General features: G+C 37.0%; 1 protein-coding gene across 1 annotated transcript; it reads right to left on the reverse strand.

Annotated features, from left to right (window-relative positions):
• Positions 1–11: 11 nt before the first annotated feature.
• On the reverse strand, positions 12–23,174 carry rbm25b (RNA binding motif protein 25b). The gene is made up of 18 exons (XM_039690149.2): positions 23,059–23,174; positions 21,769–21,892; positions 21,382–21,431; positions 20,012–20,182; positions 19,822–19,879; positions 18,444–18,610; positions 16,890–17,075; positions 16,121–16,204; positions 12,435–12,703; positions 10,401–10,527; positions 10,206–10,295; positions 8,006–8,079; positions 6,938–7,088; positions 5,425–5,842; positions 2,934–3,226; positions 2,744–2,842; positions 711–758; positions 12–634 (listed from the first exon to the last, which is right to left on the reverse strand). The coding sequence occupies exons 2-18, from the start codon at positions 21,872–21,874 to the stop codon at positions 542–544; spliced, it is 2,484 nt and encodes an 827-aa protein (XP_039546083.1). The 5' UTR covers positions 21,875–21,892; positions 23,059–23,174; the 3' UTR covers positions 12–541.
• Between the last annotated feature and the right edge of the window lie 501 nt (positions 23,175–23,675).

Raw genomic sequence — 23,675 nt, forward strand, 5'->3', positions numbered from 1 at the left:
TGATTTTACTAAAAAAAAAAAATTACTTTTATTCAAAACACATCCACTGGTAAGTACAAAAACAAAGACAATCGTTTTAATGTAATTCAGCTTAGTGAGAGACCGTCTGAACAGTGTTGGGGTCCAATCAACTGGTTTTGTTTTAGCGAAACAACTGGGGGAAACTCTTTGGTACGGTTGGTGATGGTGACCAAAAAACAAACAAAAACAAAAATGGTAAAATCACAACCCAGGCATGATTGGCAATCAATACAATAGGAATTTACAATGGGCACTCACAGAAAGAGACGCTAACCGGGCAAGATGACGCTACTCTGAAGATGGATTCAACAGGAAGGCCCTGAGAAAATCAAACCTCTTCCTCTCGGTAGCTAAAAGCAGACGTTTAGAGTCGGTGCTCGCGCCTGGGACGTGAGAAATCAAACGGCTCAATATTTATTAACTCCAAAGGTTGGAAATGGTCGAGTTTCCCAAGTTGTTTTTAAACCTAGATGAGCTGTCCAGCCCAAACGGGAAGTAAACAGCAAAGTTCAATGCTTGTTCATTTCCCAAGTCCAATCTTCTTGGCTTCAGTTTCATAAATCAATAGCCTCCACATTTTAACTATGAAGACCTCAGCCTCTTCATCCAGCACCTGAGACGACGAGGGGAAGTAGTTAGATCATGTGATGGAGCTAGTCTTTACAATGGTGCGAAAAGCTTAGACTTACCATCGCGACGTCGTCTAAGATCCCCTGTGGTGTACTGTGGGCCATGACCTGAGAAGAAACAGCAGCAGTCGTCTGGATAAAAGAGTCTGCTGAATGATTTGGTACGCTTAACTCTATACCCGCCATTTAAATCTGCATATTTGTGAAAGGCATTTCTTTTCTTTATAAATGTCTTTTTTCCCCTTATCTTGATAAATGTAAGCCTCATTGATCAAATTTAAGAATTTGAAATGAGAGATAAGTTCTATTAGAATAATAAGACACCAATCAAATTAAATCATTGAAGGGATAATCCACTTTTTTTTGGAAATGGGCTCATTTTACCACTCCCCCAGAGTTAAATAGTTGGGTTTTACCGTTTTCTAATGTACTCAGCCGATTTCCTGATATTTAGAAGAATATCAGTAACCAGACAGTTTCTGGTCTCATTAACTTCCATAGTATATTTTTTTCCTACTATGGAAGTCAATGAGACTAGAAACTAGGCGCGTTTCCATTACAGATTTGCGCAAAACTTTTGCGATATTTTCCAAATGTCGATAAAAAACTTGCGAAATGACGGAGTTTCCATTAACGATGTTTTGCGACTAAAACGTCTTTTTTTTCCTCTCGCGATAAGCCATTCCAAAAATCATGGCAACGGACTTTGGTAGGTTTATAACCTATTTCACAGCCATGCACCGCACTAGACATTATTATTATTATTAATGGAAGGAGACGTGGTGTGTTATCCAAGCATTAATGGCAGGGAAAGACACGGAGTTCCTGGTGTTTCTCCCTTATTTCTGCTTCGATGTCTTGATGGCATTTCTTTGAGGTTTAGAGAGGCTATTCCTGTAATTATTGTTTCTTTTTAAAAAAAAATAAATTTACTAAAGAACTCTCTCATATTATGTCCTAACGGTCGTTGCAAAACGAAAAATGAACGGTTGTATTTTTAAAACGCAAAGTTGAACACCAACATTTTAGTTTGACCACACCAATGCTGCGCTATATACATCTCAACAAATTTTTAGATATTTGTTTATGACTTTTTGAACATTTAAAATATTCACAAATTAATATGGGGAGAAAAAAAATGTAGATTTTGCTAGTTTTCTAAGGCCAAATTAGAATCTGGATATTTATGATATTTTTTCCAGATAGATGAGTTATTATAAAATGCGTCTGACAAAATAACGAGCTAAAAACAATCTCCGGATGCACCTTTAGAGAGAACGGGACCTTTCATTCGATTAAATAATCAAAAGGTATTAGTTTACGATTCGAATTTGTTCTTTTTAATGTGGACATTTCAAGCTTTAGTCTATAAAGGCTATTGGTTCAGTTCTCACGCTTCAGTTCACGGAGATCATAAAGCGCGCCTGATTGTTTTATGTTATTTTACAAAAGCACAACATTTTCTTGTTATTGTGACATTACGCAAATAAAAGTCGTTGCGAATAATGTATTATTATTTTCTGTATAACCAGAAATGCTAGAGTATTTTAAGTTGATTGCACTGTTGATGGGAAAATGAAAGTGTTCACGACGCGCCCGCGTCTGTCTGCCATCCAGTGCTCCAAACTCCACACACACTCTTGGATATTGGACAAAATCAAGTGTTTATTTGTGATAATCTTAGCCCTATTATCTGTACTAATGAGATGTGACGAATTGCTTTGTTCCTTTTTTGGATAAAAGCGTCTTCTAGCGTCTTGTAGCCTAATAAATGTTATAATAGGCTAATGATGATAATTATTATTATTATTATTTGCAGAAACGGACCTAAAACACACTCCGTCTTCTAAGTCAGGTGACTGTAAATGCGCAAAATCCGTTTCCATTGCAGTTTTGCGAAAAAAATCCTTTTCCGAATTGCCTGATAGACCTCCTCATGCGAGCGTAAAAACTTTTTTGCGATAAACGGGAGTTTTTGCGAAATTGACGTGTTTCTATTGAGCGTATTTTCATTTCGCAATTTCAATTTGCGCAAATTGAAGGGTAATGGAAACGCAGCTACTGTCTGTTTAACTGATTTTTTGTTTTCTTACCTTGGAGCAAACAAAGTCAACTAATGTGGCTTCTTCTTCACCAATGTACTCTACGATCTTCTTATTGATCCATGGTCGAATACGCTTCTCCATGAGTGTCTGTGAATGGCGGGAATATTCAAAAACACAAGTTAGACAGCTTGGGAAATAAGCAGCAGCAAGTCCATACAACGACATGCATCGCTCTTACCGTGTCGACGACGGACCAGTCGAGCGGGTAGTTGAAGAGCTCTGGTTTGGCAGTGGGAATCTTCTCGATCAGACTCTTGATGTGTTTACGCTTCTCTTCCGTATTGACTCCTTTGCCTCCGTCGATCGCTCCCACATCCACTCCCTTCTCCTCATCCTCGTAGTCTAAAGGCACCAGCTTCCTTTTCCGAGGCGCCTCGTCCACCTCGTCGTCGTCGAAGCGGTTGAACACGCTTTCCACCGGCAGCTTCTTCCGTTTGGCTACGCTGGGCTGTCCCGGGCTACCGGATGGACCTGGTCATGGGGTAAACAAACATTTCTTTAAATATTCGCTTTATACAATACGGATTGCTTTCAAAGCAGCTTCACAGTAATAAACAAGAAAATTATAGTATTCTTCATTTGGCAAAGATGGTCAATTATGACATTTTCAGCGGTAAAGCAGCATTAAAAGGACAATCTTGTCAGATACACTCAATGGAGAAAATTACATACTTTCTACATATAAAATTACACATATATATAATAAGCGCTGGACAAAATGTTTTGCATATAAAGAAGCGGAACAATTTTAGTAATATTATACAATATATAATGCCCCTTGTTCTTTGTCTTTGTATGTTGTGTTGCAAATAAGAAAAATGCCAAAAAAAGAGTTAAAAAAAAAAAAAAAGACAATCTTGTCACAATTCAGGTCATGTCGGCTTGGTGTTGATTCAGTTTAGATCAATAACAGTGTAAACATTAACAATGTTGCATTGTTCATTACTCATAAACAACCCTCTATGCAAACCTTGGCAATAGAATCGCCATTGGCTAGTGAATTTTTTTGGTTACTTGCCAGACTGATATACTATTATTTATATAACTTTATACCATGGTCTGGGTGAATACTCGATTCTGATTGGCTGCAGGGTGTCCGTTAAAAAAAGTGATAGAGGACACCTAGTAAAGTAGTTCTGGTGAACCTGCCTGTTTACCATTCGAAATTAAAGGTAGTGTAGGTCAGAATTTTATAAAAACTTTTCCAAATTTGTTTAAACTTTCTATATATATATCAATGCATAATTAAAATCTAAGTACTCTGAAAAAAAAGAGTATAAAAATTGAGTGACTCTAGACCGTTTAATCTGCACTAAACACAGCTCATTATTTCGAACCGGGACGAAACAACGGATTGGCTTAGGCAACTGTCACTCTCTCGCAACCATGGCAACCACCCTTTTGCCACACAGGACCTGCCCACTTGCGCGTATCCAAAAAATCCACTCGATTTTTATACTTTCTTTTTCAGAGAACTTAGATTTTAATTATGCATTGATATATACAGAAAGTTTAAAGAAATTTGGAAAAAAAAGTTTATAAAATTCTGACCTACACTACCTTTAATAAATAAATGCGCTGCCTACAACAGCTGTGAGTAACCATAGCAACAGGCAGTCAAAGAATCGGTTTGCTCCATCAAAACAAACATCCAACGTTAGTTAGATATTACATAGCCTACTAATACAACAATGAACGACTTCGTTTTTATTTTTAACATTTATTGAGAATATAACAACTTTGACGACTGGGATGCAGCTGAAGAAAGAAAAAGTTGTGCGCCTTCACACTGGAGTTTACAGTACGTCTAATACAGTACGCTGAACAGAATTTGAAATACTAGTACAGATCGCTTGACGGAGAGCAAATCTCGAGCGCTTAGTCAGTGTTCAGCAAGTGAAAATATATTAATGCTAAACTTATAATTGGCATCTACCACACACTCTGGAGAGAAAAATCTAAAAAATATATTAGCCAATGGCCAATAATAGACATTCTTTAGTCGCCCAGAGTGAGATTTACTCGCATGTGCAAGTGATTTACACGCATTGTAGAGGGTTGTATAAAGCTAACTCACGTTCAATTTAAGCACTAGGGAAGAAAATTGTGCCATTATTCAATTTAAAGCTGTATTGATGTTGCAAAAATAAATGTATCCATTATAAAATTAACGAGTTAACATGAAAAATATATTATAAATTAAATAATTCAATCAAATACTACTTTTGAATATATTTAATCAACTTATTTTTCATTAATGAAACAAAATCTACTTAAATTAAGAATGAAATAATTCATTTAAATTTTTTACATTTCATAACTGACATATAATATACATTTTATCACAATTGATTAATTTTCAAACCAAGTCAATTCAAATATAATGCAGCTCTACAGACGTCAATCGTGTGATTGTTCAGCTCGGTTTAGTTCAAGTTTTATTGTTCTCCAATAGTGTCAGTGCAGCATATTAAGTGGAAACTGAGCTGATGATCACTAAGAGCTACAGTAGTAAACATCTGAAGTAGATAAAAAAAAAAGTTAAAGCTGTGCTAAGGCAAAAATTCATGTATAACTTTGATGAAAGGTTTTGATCCACTTCAAATGTTGACTGCTGTAGTTTTTATTTGTTATTGGCCATGACCAAAACCTTCTGAAGTCAAACTCACCTAGTTTGAGGCTAAGGCCGATCTTGGGGCGGTTCTCGTCCTGAAGCAGGACCTCTTGTGGCGAGTTCTCGTGAGGGATGATTATGCCACAGGGCGACTCTTCTCTGGGCGTGTTGGGAGTGGCGTTTCCACTGGCTGAAGACACTGAGGGGGCGGACATGATGGGTCGCATGGTGGGTTTGAGGCAGGGTTTAGGCTCCTCTTCATCCTCTAGCTCCTCCCCTTCCTCAACATCATCGTCAGAGGGAACGTGAGTGTGAACGTGAGTTTCTACGGCTGCCTTACGCCGTTCTCGGTCTCGTTCTCTGTCTCGTTCCCTGCCTCGGTCTCGCTCTTCTCGAGAGGGTTTGTGTTCTCTCTCCTCCTCAGGCTCAGGCTTCACTGGCGGCTGCCGTAAACGCTCTGCCTCTTCCTCCATCTGATCAACACACACACACAAAACAAAAAATCAGCAAGATATGACAAAAAAAAAGCACAACAGTGACCAGTTTGGTTCCAGAAGTACGAAGGAGGTTCAAAGCCACGAAACACACCAGCCAGCAATAAATCACAAAATACACTTTTGTTTGCAAAAAGAAAGTATTTGAAAGTCTAAAAAAGACTGGGAATTACATGATAAAAGAAAGACAGCATAATGTACAATTACTGACTACATGAATAAAATATAAAAATATATATATAAAAACTAATTAAATAATTTAAAAAAATTAAATAATTTTCAATTCATTTTTTTCATAAAATAAAATAATTCCGTAAAATATAATTATTTTAAAATTATTATGTTATTTTTTATGTTTATGCTCCTCCATATCGCTTCAAAACACAGCAATCTGTGCAGAATTCAAACGTGTCCGATACGTTTTCTGGTCAGTGGCAGTTCTCGTGCCACTCACGCCACTCAATGGAAGCATATTATCACTGTCTATTCTAGGGAGCATTTGATTGGACAGAAATTCTGATGAGAAGCTGAAGTGCAGTGATGTCATCAAAATCATTGATCTTTATTGGCGGAATATCTCTAAATGCGAATTCCGTCATTTTCTTGAAGCACACTAGCTTATAGATAACAGTAAGGCTAACATATTCATACTAAAAGACAAAAAAAAACATTGACAATATAGTTCCCAATATTTATACGGTTAAAAGATGGCTGTGTCTCATACGACCTTGTTATTTGTACATTCTGTGACTATACAAATCACAACATGTAAATAGGTAAATGTTTGCGTTATTTTGTCACTTATTTGGGATTAGTATGCTAGCTGTATCCATATACATCCAGTCTTTGTGCTAAGCTAGGCTAGCGGTAGGTGCGTCAGACAGAGTCACGGCACGCACGGAGATGAAAAAGGTATGAATCTAACTCTGGGGGAGTGTTCCTTTATAATCAAATGAAATAATATAAAAAAATATATTCAAATATCGTATTTAATCTACTTAAATGACTATAAATATATTTGAAGTATATTTGCAAAACAAGTAAGAGAGTGACTCTGCGCAGTCGTAGACTCACTCTGCGCAGCTCAGCGTCTGGATCTGGGTGTCCTTCTGCTAGCAGCCTCTGTCTGATCTCCTCCAGCTCTTCCTTCTCTCGTTTCCGGTCACGTTCATCCAGCTCTACCTCCTTCTCTCTGTCCCTCAGTCGTTTCTGAAGAGCGCTGCCCCTGCAGGCAAAGCAGAGGAACAGAAACCGTTTAGGTCACATCCAAATCCCAACGTGTTCCAGATGCTCTGCTGCACACTGTACTCAAAAACGTCATGAGATAAATCTGATATTACATTTCTGAGAATCAGATTGTAGTGTCCGCAAGTTCCCAGGCTGCCACAATGAGATATTATTATTGTTTTGAGACCAAGCCATCAGATACATGAACTTTATTTTATTCCATGTGCTCTTAAATTGTTTTATAAATAACTTACAGGTTTGATTCTATGAAACACGGTTTTTCTGTGATCAGATCTAAGAACTTATTGGAATGATATTTTAATGTAGTTAAAAAAAAAAAAAGTAAAACATAAAAATAAGCATAATTTACATAGAAATATGGTACTTTTTGAAGTAAATAAATTCAAAAATACCCCCAAAATAAAAAATACACCATAAATGGATAGATAAAACTTTATCGAAGACAGTGATATAACATTTATAATAAATAAAAATTAGGAACACACCTGAGTCCTATGCCCACATTTGTCCAAAATTACAGGATTAAGGGCTATAAAGTGAATACGGTTTGAGGGTTAAATAAGGTACAAAAGGTTGTCTTGAGTATGTGTTACGTTTGATACATTTCAGGGTTTTTTTCCTAAAATATCCTGCCTTATCAAACTCTAAAATGATCTATTTAGTGCCTGAAGCAATAGAGCTGTGTAATAAAAACTTTATGTATTAGAATGTATGTGCTTTAAGTGTTTTATGTGAGGCACCATGTAAGCTCAAACTAATTGCCCCATGGGGATAAAGCACTAAACTAAAAAACTAAATAAAACTAACTAACTAACTACCAAGGTAATATGCCATTTCAGATCTATCTGCCTCTAAATGTGATGTAAAAAGATCACAGTGGCCCACAAAACTCACTTGTAGTATTTTGGGTCGTCTCTGTCATCATCGTAGTCTTCGAGAAACTCCTTCAGCCGTTTCCCTTCTTTAGCCTGAGAGGATGATATGATGAAAGAAACATTCAGAAATTTAAAAAGAAACATTCTCTCTAATATACATGCATTTAAGATCAGGCTAAATTGCAGATTTAAATACAACAGGGCTGTGCCAGACTAAAGATTTTTATAGTCAACCAGTAGTTTTTCATTTTGTCTCATTATTAGTAGGGTTGGGTATCGTTTGAATTTGAACGATTCTGATTCCGATTCCGATTTCTTGTTTCGATTCCGGTTCCTAACGATTTTCAATTCTGATTCTTTTAAGAGGCAGGGTCAAAAAAGTTTAGCTAACCTTGCTAACCAACGGTCTTTCTGAAGGAAATACTCCTTCTGTCACAAATACTCCTTTTGTCACAAATTTTGCATTTTGCCGAGATTTCGTTATTTTTAGAAAAGTGAAGCCTCGGTAATTCGATACCCTACCCTAATTATTAGTCAATTGGTTGCACGTTTATAAAATTAATTGGTAATATACTGTATATATATATACTGGGGGAGTAGTATCGGAAAATAGTTTGAGTATCACAGCTGAGAAAGAATATTATTAGAGCCAGACCGATATATCGGTAGACCGATATTATCGGCCGATATTAGGCATTTTCCAAACTATCGGTATCTGCAGTTATAATGGCCGATAAATGAATATTTCAAAAATAAAATAAAAACGGACAAAACACGCTTGAACCATGTCATGAGTGTTGGAGTTGTATAGTTCGTCCACCAGAGGGCACTCTACACCGTTCCTGTTGGCAACACTCGTTGAGTTGGTCACGAAACATAGATTGCTTGAATAACAATTAAAAGAACATCCCCATCAGTTCTCTTAACTCAAATAAGCATGACAACATTTGTGACTATCATGTCGTTTAAAAAATAAATAAATAAAATATCGGCCGATATATCGGAATATCGGATTTTAAAACCCCAAAATATTTGTATCGGTATCGGCCTTCAAAATACTTTATCGGTCGGGCTCTAAATATTATATTTATCATTGCTAACAATTACAGAGGAATACTAAACCATAATAATGAGCCTTTTTGGCTCTTTAAGTGCACGCATTAGTAATGATTATAAATGTGTCAAAAAAAAAAAAAAACAGAACTGCATGAATATTTTATTGATAAACCTGTTTTTTCCATGTTTCCATCCAAAGTTGCGAATTTAACTTGTGCACAAAACTAGAATATCGCATAAGATTTGTGAATAAAGCAGCGTTTCCATCCATTGAGTCAAAGAGAACAAAATCTTCACTTGCTGATAAACAGGTGTTAAATATCATTAAGAAAAATGGAAGTTGCTGCAGTAGGAGAAGCCACTGTGTATAATAAATTACTGGAGTCTCAGAGCGCGCAGACGAAACGCAATAAAGTTATTTTGCTTTCGAGGGGGATGCGGTCATACTCAGACTCTAGTCTGATCTGCTCCATAGGGCTGTGATTATGGGGCGTGTTTCAACCCAACCAGGAAAGAAGTGCCTCTGCACTCAATTGGATCGACCGAATCCCGTAGGAAGGACGGGAAAAAAAACATATTTCCGGTCGGCAAATGCCTTGATCGCGGTTCTGTTCCTCTTTTAAATGAATGCGCTGTCTACATCTCCTATAACAGACGCGATGGCTGAATCCACACATCTCAGTTCTCCAGCGGCAGCCATCTTTGTTATAAACTAATTCAACCAAAGTGCTCTTTGGTGACATCATGATTACGTCACGGTTGATCATCTGTCCATCATCGTATAAAGCCCGCCCTGACAATTTGATTGGTCCGAACACCTTTGGTTCGGGTATACTTGCTTCACAACGGATCAAGTCCAGACCAAACTTCCCATCCTCAGATGTTGTGGGCGGGGCTAAGTTCGGCTGGCATCCAGGCTACTGTAAGACAGTTCTGGGAGGGAATTATACTGAACCACTATGATGACAGACTTAGTCCGCTGGTTAGTCCAGTTATGCCGTCCCATCGCAAAGTCACATGACTTTTTTTATGCGCATTGAGGAATTTATGCTGTAAATGTCGCTATTCTGCAAACCATCGTATCATGTTTTCTTATTGGATCAATTTGACTGACTAAGCCTCTTCTTATTGACTAAAATACATTGAGAAGAAAGTTGTTTAACCATTTCACGCCGGCGTTCCTCCTCCCTCTCGATCTCCTTGCTGTAGTCTCTGGCTTTCTTCCTCTCCCTGAGCTCCCAGTTCTTCAGACGCTGTTGAGAGGCAGCAAGTAAAGGAAGTAAATAGCGTATCAAAACAACAAATCATCCAATAATGTGATCAGACAGGCTGAATACAGAGAAAGAGAGATCACTCACCTCCTGATACGCCGCCTCTTTCTCTCGCAGCTTCCTCTCCAGTTTGCGCCGCTCATACGCCTCTTCTTCATCTTCCTCACGATCACGCTTCTTATCCTTATCTCGGTCTCTATCGCGACTCTGCTCTCTGAAAACAGACCGCACCCAATCATGTGTGATATGTGTCATTTATTGTAGACCCAGAACTTCACTTTTTGACCCACAACGTCTGAATATTTTGGAAAAAATTTTTTTTTAGCTCTACATAAAATATTATAAATTAATATTGATTAAACAAATGTGTATATATATTTTATTTTTATTTTTTTACTAGTGTGTGCAGGACAGTATAGTTCATTTATGTAAGTGAGGAGAGCAAAATGAAGTCAATTGTGACATATTATACCCAAAAATTCTTCATACAGTGACTACCAGTAAAACTTCAATTTATTCAGACACTTTGACCTGATCATGTTTTGCTGAAGTGTTTTCTATAATTCCTAATGTGACCTTTACACACAGACTGAACAACATGAAGAATTGCTTGGTAATTGGTTGACCTGAACTGGCACTATCTAATTGTGTAGGTAAATTTAAGAGATTATAGATATTCAATCCAATTCATTTGTGAGAGTCTAACAGAAGGATGGCCAAAAATATCAACTGTAATTGATATTTCTACATACTACAATTTAATAACTGAGTTCTTGTCATATTTTATAACCATTTTCTAAAACTGTAGCGAATAAACACTGTAATGTAATAATGTAGGGGTGGGAATCACGATTCGATTCGATTCAGAGGGCTGCGATTCGATGCAAAAGTGATTATTGATTATCTGATTCTTTTTGTGTGTGTGTGTGACTATAAATACTTTGCTTTAAAAGTACAAAGCAATGACCCATAAAGAATTAACGTACAACATATTTTATTAACATAGCAAAGAACCAACAGGAAACTAATGTGTGCCTGAACTAGGAGCATACTTGTAAATTAAAGGAGAACTCCGGCGCAAAATGAACCTTTGGTCTAATTACACATTGTTACCTAGTCAACCGTTATCTGAGATTTATTTTCATGATTGCCGAATGTAAATAGTTTTATCTCTAAAAACAGTTTAGCCTATAATGCTAGTATAACGCTAGTATATAGGGCATAGAGTAATGACAAATAAAAATCGCTTGTTATGACCACTAACAAGGCTCAAAATAGCCCCACACTAACACGACAGCATAATAAGGGTCTCTACATTCAAACCGAAGCAACTTTGTCAGTGTCCATACAGTTTAATAAGAAGATATGTTATACACACAGTCAACTTCGCAAATACAGGAAGAAGCCATCTTTGAAACATAGTCTCTACCAGTCGATCTACGAACGCCGATCCGAGTGCGCTGCTGAGATGTGAATAAGGTGATAGGGTGAGTGCGAACAGTAGGCTATGTGTACATACTGAAGAGAAGAAAACGGTTCGTGTTTGTGTTTCTTCCGGAAACAAAGAGATAGAGATAACTATTTACATTCGGCAATCATGAAAACAAATCTCAGATAACGGTTGACTAAGTAGCAATGTGTAATTAGACCAAAGGTTCATTTTGCGCCGGAGTTGTCCTTTAATGATATAAGAACGACCGGTACAGCCGATTGTTTTTCCTCCTCTGGGTGGAAACGTGTCATATGGCTTCATGATGTTTCCGAAATATTTTATTAAATATTTTTTATATAATATTTTTCATAATTTAGTTTTAATCTACAAATCTTACAAATAATGTGGCTCTTGTCCAGCTCCTTTCCCCCTTCAGCTTCATAGAAGCCAAAATATTTCCACGTCAGCTTTTAACGAGGAGGGTGTTTGGATTTCGCGCTCTGTTATTATATTTTTGATATTTGTGAATCGATTCAGAATCGCCCACGTCCGCATCGCGATGCATCTAAGAATCAATTTCCCCTCACCTCTATAATGATGTGAGAAATGTTGAAGGTGTCACTGTAATAGGGCTGTCCCCTAAGAGTGAACTAACTGAAAACGAGACACAAACACAACGTTTCTTGTACCTGGATCTGCTGCGGTCTTCGCTGATGTCACGACTTCTGTCTCTCTCCCAATCCCTCTCTCTTTCGCGCTCTTTCGTGCGCTCGCGGTCTCGATCTCTTTCTCTCTCCCTCTCGCGTTCTCGCTCTCTCTCGCGCTCCCTCTCTCGGTCCTTCTCCCGCTCGCGGTCTCGTCGTTCGCGTTCCCTCTCGCGCTCCTTGTCTCTCTCCTTGCGTTCGCGGTCCAGCTCTTGCCTCTCCTTCTCTCGCTTTCCCTTTTCTTCTTCCAATTTCTGTGGGAAAACGGGGAGGGAAGTTTTCAGATTAGCAACTGCTCGTGCACAACATGATTGAGTACATAACACAATATCAATTTATGAGGAAGTGGTTTACAGTCCATGCCATTCACATATTCGCTCATATTAATGAACCAAAAGTCTAAGACCACATGAGAAAACTATTCTAATTAGCATTTATTTATATTATCAACATAAGGAGTGAAAATGAAAAACAAAACAATGATGAATCTACAGACTCGCATCATCAAATATTTATTTGATTAGAAACACACACAAAAAAAAATCGTATTAATTTTAGGTTTGGTAGTGACATTTTTCTAAAGCATTATCTAAACGAGTCTTGGACTTTTGAATCGCCCTGTATGATGACATAAAACTGTTCAGCAATTAATAAAAGGAAACCTGGAAACCACTTTTAAAATATAAATTTGACATTGCTGCCACTGAATCAGACGAGAAACAGTTGAGGGCTCTGTAATATCCGTCTCATCACATGATCAATAGAAAGAGGCTTCAATCCTTGTGAAACTAGTTGTTTGTGCACTTACAGGTGTTGACTAGCGACTCACAGCGCTTCCGTGGCCCTACAAGCCTTTATTGTTAGGCCTGGGAGGAAAAGCAGGTCAAAGGATTCACAAGGACAAAATAAAAAAAAATAAAAACTATTCTCTTTGCTTGCAACAATCTGACAAACAACTTCCAGACATTTTGAAAAGAGCATTGCATACTGTATTTGTTAAGATTTGTTTCTTTTTCTTTGCAGTTTCGTTCTGGTTTGGATAGAAAAGGCAACAAACGAAGGTGTAGAGACTGCTTACCCCACTGCAGACGACACGGGCCTCGGAGGATCTGACCGAGCAATTACGAAATGCACTGAAGCCCAGCATGACACCCACGGATTTAGTCTCATTTCAACAGCTCTATTATTAAAATATCCGTCCAGAGAGGCGTCTATCATCAGCTACTACTTCCCAGAAAGCTAAAGTCTCATGGATTCATTATAAATACAATTTAAAGAGTCTAATTTTACTGCGAAATAAGCTGAATTGTTTCATAAGCGCTGAACCATGGGTGTTATGCAACTCTGAGCAGCAGGAGCAAATGAACATGTAGACAGGAGGTAAAGACAAGACAGGAGTACATAAACATATTAAAAGATTTAGATTTAAAGTGACGCTGCTCTTAAATAACGTTTCTACTGGTTAAAGTTGGGTTGTACATAACAGTGAAGCAGGACAGGATAGGATTAGTAGGCTTTGTGAATCTTTAGATCAGTTTATATCAAGTCTTGATTAACTAATCTTACATGACGACTTGCACATTAAAATAAGTATTGCTGTGTGTTCTGAGCTCTGAGTGGTTTGTAGCATGTTGCTACTCACTTGCTAGGGTGATATCAGTGGTTATAATCAAGTTCATTTAAATAAAATATAGATAGATCAATAGAGGGAATGCGCGTGACGTCACCGTCGGCCTGCCGTTACTCATAGTGAATGACAAAAAGACTGAGCGGCTGTATATATTTTCAGCATGAATGCCGCGAAAAACAAACACAACACATATAAAGTGGGAAAGAGCTTTGAGATTGATTGTACAACTAGATTTGACAAAAAATCGGATCGGAGGTATATTTTTACAGACTGCGATAGAAAGAGGAGCAAATGGATCGAAACAACTGGACTCCAGTCAGCGAAAGGTGGATTTGCAGTTTTCATTTTGTGAATTTAGCTATAATACCAGACCCATATATTTTGTATTGTTATTTATATTTACAACTCAATTATATATTTATCATTGCATTATTGGATGTTTTTTAATAAACACGGACCAAAAGAAAAACTATAAAGTTTTAGGGCTGGACGATATGATGATAACACTGATATAAGTGATCACCCGAATTTAAACCTATATTGTATTTATATAAAGTGCTCACAGGCAAATTTGCTTCATGTTTAGGTCTATATTGCTTTTATTTCCCCGGTGTCGAAATCAGGCAAACATAAATGTCAGGCAACACGATTCCTGGCTGCGTGTCAATATCCATGGATCACTGGATCTTTAGTAAGTTGTAAGGAACACTACATTTAGTTTAAATTGATCAAATTGTTCGTTTTAGTCGCATTTTCGCAGTTTCCCCTATTAAATCCAGTCACGCAGCAGATCTTTTGCCACTCAGTCAGGCTGTTCCGGCGGGAAAGTGACGTCAATGCATTCCCTCTATATGCTAATATGCTGCTCAAGAAACATTTCTTCTTATTATTATTATTATTTTCAATGAAGAAAACAGTTACTGTATTTTTTGATTAAATAAACGCATTCTTGGTCAAGTCAGATATATATATCTATCCAGATATTGCTCGTGTCCCTGCCTCAATACAAGCCTATGGGACTTTTTGCAAAATTGTAATTCTGATCCATTAAAAACTCAAAACCGCATGATTTGAGGAAACATTCAAAATGATGTGTCAAAGTTTACTACTTAGTGTTCCTTAATTAATAGATGTCAGCTTGAAAAAAGGGGTTTTATAGTAATTCTGTGTGGTGAAAGAACACAAATAAGTAGACATTCAGTGAACACACAAACACAGGAAAAGAAAAGAGTGCAAGCAAGCAGGAATGTAGAGAGATGTTGGCAGACTCAATCACAAAGCGAATTCATACCTGCAAAATCTTCAGAAAGTCCGTGTGCTGTGGAGGGGCGCCCCCTACTTTTACAAGAGCCGAATGGGCCAAATCACTGTTATTCAAGTCAGCAGTATTTATTATAGCACCAACATCACTTTTACTAGCAGACCCACACAGGTTCACTGGCCGCCCATATCTCGGAGAACCAGAAAATGTGCAGTTTCCCTTTTAAAAACACAGTAGAGTTGATCTCACACACACTTTTGACACCCCTTGACGTTATTTCGATATTAAAAACCCGTGAATATCAGATCGAGTCGGTGCAGTTGCCCCTGTGCAAGTCCTCCTGAAGGGGGCGCCCAGTACAAGTAGAGAAAAATGGAAAGCTCATACTTACATCCTATCCTTGCTACTTTTTCCAAAGCTGTGAGATTCATCTTGGTTTAGTCACCATATGATCTCTATCATAATGGTGGGGTTTAATGAATAGATTAGCTTTTAGGGAAGTGCACAGAACGTCCATGCATTGTATGTGTGACTACATTTCCCACCCTTAACATGGAGGCCACGCTACAGTTTACACAAGCCAGTGATAAAAATGCTCTGGACTCAAATGATGCCTAACTTCTGCACTATATCAAGTTAAATCTTAAATATAATAAAAGTTTTGCCATTTACAGGCTAAATATCTATTCATGCTGGTATGTTGTCAAACTAAACTAGGTCTAGGTGTAAGAGGCGTTTGTGCTCTACCTGTGATATGGAGTAAATTAGCATGTATTTTACCTTATGGGTATCACGGAATTTGTTGATCTCCCTGGAAATCAAATCTCTTTTGTCATCTTCCATTTCCATGGCATTGATGTCATCCTAAACAGCCAAAGACAGAAAATGGTTAACCTGTGACCCTATATCTACTAATATAACACTGACATTGTGGAAAGCAAATGTGTGGTGATGACTGCAAAGAGATTTTTTCAAGTGTGTCTGACATTTATTTGATCAAAAGGGACATAAAACGGTTTTCTATTTTAATATAATTTGAAATGTAAAACCTGAATTTTCTGCATCATTACTCCAGTCTTCAGTGTCACCTGATCCTTCAGAAATCACTCTAATATGATGATTTATTGCTAAATTATTATTGGTGCAAAGTTATTAACATTAGTTCTTATCATCAATGTTGAAAACAGATTTTGCTGCCTAACATTTTTATGGAAACCATTTTTCAGAATTTTTTGATTAATAGAAATTCAATTGCATTTTTTAATGTAAACGTTAAATGTCTTCTTTATCAGTTTAATGCATCCTTGCGGAATAAAAGTATTAATTTCATTCCCTTTTTTAATCTTCCCCCAAAATCTGTTTTCATTATTGTTTCTTGAGCAGCAAATCATCATATTAGAGTGATTTCTGAAGGATCATGTGACACTGGAGACTGGAGTAATGATGCAGAAAATTCAGCTTTGATCACAGGAATAAATAATAAAATATATACATTTATATAATACATATATATATACAAAAACATTACAGAGAAGGATCTAAAGCCAACCTCGCCCTTCTTGTCTCTCTTCTTTTTGCGGCGACTCGACTCGTCGTCCTGTGATGCAGCATTGAGCTCGTTTGAATACTCCCGGATCAGGCCGTCAATGGCACCTTTGACAATTTGGTCCCGCTTCTTGGTTTCTTCATCCAGAACCTCCTCTTCCTCATCCCCAGCATCCTCTGCCTTGCCATTCTGCCAGATACACAGAAGATCATAAATCAGAATCATTTTGTGTAGAGCAGAACGCATCTGAAATTAGCTGTTTCCATTTAAAGTCGCGAATTTAACTTATGCACAAAATGGGAATATCGCATAAAACGTTTGCGAGTAAAACAGTGTTTCCATACAGTTGCCATCTTCCTGATAATCAAGTGCTAAACATGACCAAGAAAAGTAGGAGAAGCTACTGTATATAATCATTTTGTTATTTAATATATTACTTGCATCTCAGATCACACAGACGAAATGCAATAAACGCATTTCGGAGGCGGATGACTGATGTTTGGGAATGCAGTCGTGTAATACTGAACCACTTTGACAACAAACTTTGCTCAGGCAGAACACCAAAACAGCATTTCAGATGCTGTGCAACGAGATCGGTTAGTCCAGTTATGCCGTCCCATCGCAAAATAATGTTACTTTGATACACATCAGAGAAAAAACTTGACGTTTTTAAATGCGCATTTTTAGAATTTAACCACATCTTGGGATTTCCATCCAACGTTTTTTATGCAATATCCAGAATTGCGCATAAAAATAGGTAACAAGACTTTGGAAACAAAATATGAAGTAAAAAAACTGCATTTTTACAATTGTGGATACCAGTTGCAAAATCTAAAATGCATTTGAAGACACAAATACTCTTCTCATACATACAAGTAAACACTGTTTAAGTAAATAAGTAAACAGCACTTTATTAGTTTAGTATTGCCTTCAGGGCTTGACATTAACTTTTTTTGCTCACCAGCCACTGTGGGTAGTTGTTTTCCATAGTTACTAGCCAAAATTTGGACACCGATACCATAGGGGAATAACTACCATATAGATATTTTTAATAGCATGTCATAATTTGGCAGCCGGTATATTAGGCTACTGTCACTTTAAGACCTGACGATACTATTTTATATAGCCAATATACTTTGTGTGCACGCACTTTGGGAATAAGTAAAATTGTGCTCAATACGCGCAATCCCTCGACAGAATTCAAGTCCTGTACCACCAACAATATTCATCTGGAACAACTAAAACGAGAGAGAAACGGAGAGATTAGAGAGCGAGAACACGCAGCTGGTCTCTTTAGTATCTATTCAGGAGAGTTTCAGATACTTCCGTATCAATATGTATTAAAAAAAATCAATACTGTCAACACTAGCAACTTATTTCAGATGCCCTTTAAAAGACTACAGTTGAAAATTGTATATTATATAAAATTCAACCCGCCAAAGTGGCTAGGAGTGACTGCATTACACACCAACGCTGAAATTCACCCGCATTTGGCGGGTTGGCGAGTGTTAATGTCAAGCCCTGATCGCCTGGATATCAAACTGCTCTCATACTAACTCCATTTTCACTGGTGCTCTTCTTCTTTGCTTTCCAGTCGTCCAGTTGTGCTTTGGTTTTGGCATCGACTTTGACCAGAAGTTTCTTTTCTCCGACCTGCAACTCGTGTAGCAGCCGTAGAGCTCGTAGAGTAGATTCAGGCTCTTTGTACTCACAGAAACCAAACGCTGAACGCAAATGAACAAAAAATATCTGTGAGCCGCCAGCCTGACATATTCACAACATTCACAGTCTGGCAGTGCAACAAACTGAGCTTAAAGGGTTAATTCACCCCAAACTCAGTAATTACTCTCCCTTCATGTTGTTCCAACCCCGTAAGACTTTCATTCATCTTCGTGACACAAATTAAGATATTTTTTATTAAATCTGAGAGCTGTCTCACTCCTCCATGGGCTTCTAAGGGATTGAAACTTGCCGGCCCAGAAAAGTTAAACTACATGAACTCATTTGAGGCCCACACAGAAGGAAATGAATAGTTGAATAAAGTCGTTATTTTTGTTTGTTTTTTGGTGACCATAGACCTGACTGATAGACAATAACTGAGGCCATCTTTAAAAATATTTTGGTTTGCAGTAACAGCAAATTTTTTTTTTAAAAGGGTCAGTAGGTAGGTCAATATTTTTTTGTTTTCAAGATTCAGTGTAAAAAGAAAAAAGTACAATTTTGGTCATGGTGATCATGAATTTTAAAAAAATGAAATTTAAAAAAAATATATATATTATTTATATATAGAAATGGTTGATATTCAGCCCTGTTGCCCGTTTAATACCGGGTTTATCAAGCGGAAACACTGAATGAAACGAAGCGAACGTACAAGCCATATATATATATATATATGACACGCATAAACCAATGGTGTAAACATATGGCGCCTCGGGTTTTTATTTAAAAGAAAGAACGTAGCCTACGTTTGTATGTAGACATAAGCAACTTTCACAATACTAACTAAAATATAATTAATATTGTTTTTTTGAATTTGAATTAGTCGTTTGAAGAGTAAAAAAAACGGTCGGTCTTAACGCACATTACAACCGGCAAGTCGGTCGGACTAAAAGGAAAAAAAAATTAAAAATTGGGTCGGCCCTAAATTGACAGGGTCGGTCGGGTTACGGCAAAAAAGAATATTTTTAAGGGTGGCCCGACTGACCTAAAAATATCAAAATTGAAAATACTGCGGAAACAAAGACACTGACATCTTGGATGCATCTTGAATAAAACATACCAAAAATTAATTTCAAAGTGAACCATCCCTTTAATTTGTGTTCCGGAAGTCTGAAAGTCTTACGGGGTTGAACAACACCTGGGCAAGTAATTATTGACAGAGTTTTCATTTTGAGGTGAACTATCTCTTTAAATGAATTGAGATATTGTGTGTTACCTTGGAGTTTCCCTGAGGCACCTTGAACTCGTTTCCAGCTCAACACCAAACCACATTTCTGTAATCATCAAACATCAAACTTTTAAACTATTTCACTTTGGATTAAAACTCAAATGGCAGTATTTCATAAGTCCTCTACATTGATAAGTGCATTAGACTGTATTGTTATTCTGGATGTGGTCATGCTTACGGCCAGCAGCTGTCTGATGAGCATGTCAGAGGCTTTCTCAGAGATGTTCCCTACAAACACGGTGGTTGTGGGACCGTTGTTGTCATCGTCGTCTTTTGCCCGAACAGCCATACTTTCCTTCCTGGGAGCAGCAACTTTACTAACCACAGACATCGCCGTGGGCAAAAGAACCTGATACATCACATCACAATTAATACTGTAGCCATGTGACAAAAAAAAGTGCTTGTGACTTGTCTCTGAAATCCTGATTCAAAAGTTCATTACTCAAGAAATGCATGGAAGCATTTCAATGGCACATTTTGTGTATTAAAATGTTTCTGTACAAACATATCGTCGCTGTGCGTCGGAAACCTTGTATGTCCAAAACCGCTTTGATTTTTTTTTTTTTTGGAATCAAAACCTGGACATTTCAAATAATTTAACATGTTTGCATGTGTCATGAATGAATAACATAAAAACCAAAATCAAGCTTAAATAGAGTAACGAGGTTTTTGACCAGCAAATTTCTGAGAATTTCGGACATACTAGTTTTGTCTGTCATTTGAACAGCCACATCTGAAGCAGTAAGTGCACTACATTTATCCTATAAAGTTAATTGTAGGCATGTGGGAGCTCTGTCACATGACCAAAATCTCATGTCATAAAAGATCAAGTGCTTTAAACAGGCTATTTAAGACAGTATTGGCTATGACTCCACTACAAATGCTAGACTAAGACACTCTTCAAATACATAACACATTAGCCTAAATATATATTGTGTTTCTTGAGTAAATACTGCACATATTCAAACAACCAGCTCTTTATTTACCGTTGAATTGCAAACAAGCAGAGACGGTCCAAACTGCGTCCGCCACTTCATTCAAGATTCAAGAAGTTTGAGTGACAGTTTGAGGATCCAATGAAGATACAAAGTTTAGTCACAAGCTCTTTTTAACACTTTACATGTGTTAAATATTTGCAAAACCCACAGACAGACATATAGGAAGACCACTAGCAATGATTTATATATTTAAAAACAAAACAAAAAAACTAAATATGGATACAAAGTTTCTGCCCGACAGCGACGATACGCAAGTAAATATTGCAGTTTATTACTGTGCATATAAATAATTTATTAAATATCATCCTTGCTTGTGTTATTTTATTGAAAACCCTGCCTCGGTCTTAGTTTTTCAGGATCAAACATTTTTTATTTAATTTGCCGCCATAAAAAACATCTTTTTAAGCGCATTTCTGAGCAAAACACATCAATAAATAGAGAGGGATGCTTCAGAAAAAAGGGGAAATTGCTTACATACATTTAGACTGGAAATGACTAAAATTCTAATGCAAATATTAATATTTTTTTCCCTATAATAAAGGAATATTACCGTAGGGGCTTGAGTCATAATCCCCATGTGGACAGGAATCATTGGGGTTCCTAGGGGGAGAAAAGACAACATCATCATCAGATAATAAACTTGCCGTGGATATTCAGAACTATATCATTATCATTATAGTTATCGTCCTTGGTGTGACTTTTAATACACAAAGCAAGCAACACATCGCTGTAATAATAATCAATAAAGTTGTCACAGATGACACTAAATGCTCTGGACTGCTATAATCATTAATTTAACATTTTTGCATTTGTTATGCTTTTATCCAAAGCACACATTTCGCCAGCATGTGTTCCCTGTGAATTGAACCCATGACTTCGCCATTGCTAACACAATGTGTCTACAGAAGGTCTGATTTATCTAGTTTATCCTAATTACCGGGAGGCATCGATGGTGGAAATCCAGCAAACTGTGGTGGAGGGATTCCTGGTGGCATTGCTGGGATGCCTATTTGTGGCCGGTTGAGATGAGGAGGGAAAGACATCTTGGGCAAAACACCCACCTTAAACAGAAGAGAAACACACTTCATTAGCAACTGAAAATAACGGGGGCTTGCCAATGATATGCCAAAAATGTTTAGGCTGCTACGATGCACACTTACTGTTCCACTTGAACATTAAAGTTCTTTCGTTTTGCAATTCTCCTCATATTAGTTTGTGACTATTTTACTATTACTTAAGTTAACACAGATGCATTGCACGTACATAAAGGGATAGTTTACCCGAAAATGAAAATTATCCCATAATTGACTCACCGTTTAACCATATTATTAACCCACTGGAGTCGTATGGATTACTTTTATGATTGATGGAGCACTTTTTTTGGGCTTCAAAATCGTACCAGGTACCATTCACTACCATTATAAAGTTTGAAAGAGATTTTTTTTTTTACTCTTTTTTTTGTTTGTCTGAAAGAAGAAATATGCATTTCGGATGGCTTGAGGGTGAGTAAATTAAGGGATAATTTAAAATTTTGTGTCAACTATTCCTTTAAGTATAAAGCTTTTAAATTGTCAAACACCAAATCAGACAAGCTGATTCCAGAATCACTGACAGCTCTAAATCAGCCAGAAATCGACCTAAAATCAGTTGAGATGTCTGAAATAACCTAAATAAGCTGATATCACCGTATTATAAATAAAAAGACCTCTAAACAAGCGACAATAAACATGCGAACAACCTGAAAGTGCTGCAATCAACTTGAAATCACATGTACAGACTGAAAATCAACATAATGAGTTTTAATCACTGTGATCTAGCAGAGAGATTAACAGAAAGAGCTGAAATCAGCGGAGTGGTCTTAAATCAACTCAAAGGCCGATTTCACATTGCTATATAACGTTTTCCAATGTGACTAACGTTAACTAAAAACTGACGTTAGCTAAGCAAATAAACAAGTTTATAATAGCTAACGCTCTAAAACGCGTAAATTATATTGATCTAGAGGTATATAATCATTTCAAGCTAATATTTGAGACCGGTTTATCAGAAAATATCAGCGGGAATCAGTTCAGTCGGACCGGGTTACAGTTAGCCGCGAGCTAACGGTCACAAAAAGCCTTTATTTTGACCTCTCTCAACGAATTATTTCGTTTCATCAAACTCCTGTGCGTGAAAATGAAAATTTGAACTCACAAAGATAACTAATAGTTTAACAAATATTACTCACTCAAACCAAATCGATATCCACTCGCTTCACGCACGGAAAGTTCACCGGATCCGTGGTAAAAGCAACGAGCGATCGAAACGGCAGTTTCCGGTGAAATGGAATTCTGGGAAAATAACGGGCAAGTTAAAAGACCTCTGATTAAAAAAATTAAACAAACAAATTAAAAGCAAATGGAAAATCAGCACAACAACAAATCTTGATCTTGTTCATTGATATTCAGCTTATTTCATCTTTTACACGGAATTAGATTCAAGAGGTACTTCATAAAAATAATAATAATGATTTATGTATTGAGACATTTTTCTTCCATTTGAACGTTTTTAAGCATTAACATAACTAATTAAAAGAAAAACAACAATATAGCATGATAATAGTTGTCATTCTTTAATTGAAATAAGTTGGCTAAATTGTTCATATTTAATATTCACCATTGCAATAATATATATTAGTATTATTACTATTAGTCAAATGTAAACATTTTGTTTTATTCCCTGCTGTTATTAGGCCCACATTATGTCCCTTTTTTGCACATTATAACTAACCATATTCTATATTGCTTTAACAAACCATGACATGAAATGTCCAACTTAGCATATTTTTTTTTCATTAACGTCTAA

The sequence above is a fragment of the Pimephales promelas genome, chromosome 13, assembly GCF_988280905.1.
Source record: "Pimephales promelas chromosome 13, fPimPro1.hap1.1, whole genome shotgun sequence".
NCBI classification, from domain to species: Eukaryota; Metazoa; Chordata; class Actinopteri; order Cypriniformes; family Leuciscidae; genus Pimephales; species Pimephales promelas.

Coding starts and splice junctions, on each gene's coding strand:
- rbm25b (XM_039690149.2), bottom strand. CDS start 21,874: ATGTCTTTCCCTCCTCATCTCAACCGGCCACAAATAGGCATCCCAGCA. Junction 10,528..12,434: donor GAAGACCGCAGCAGATCCAG/GTACAAGAAACG, acceptor GTCTGTTTTCAG/AGAGCAGAGTCGCGATAGAG. Junction 3,227..5,424: donor CGGCCTTAGCCTCAAACTAG/GTGAGTTTGACT, acceptor CCCCATGACCAG/GTCCATCCGGTAGCCCGGGA.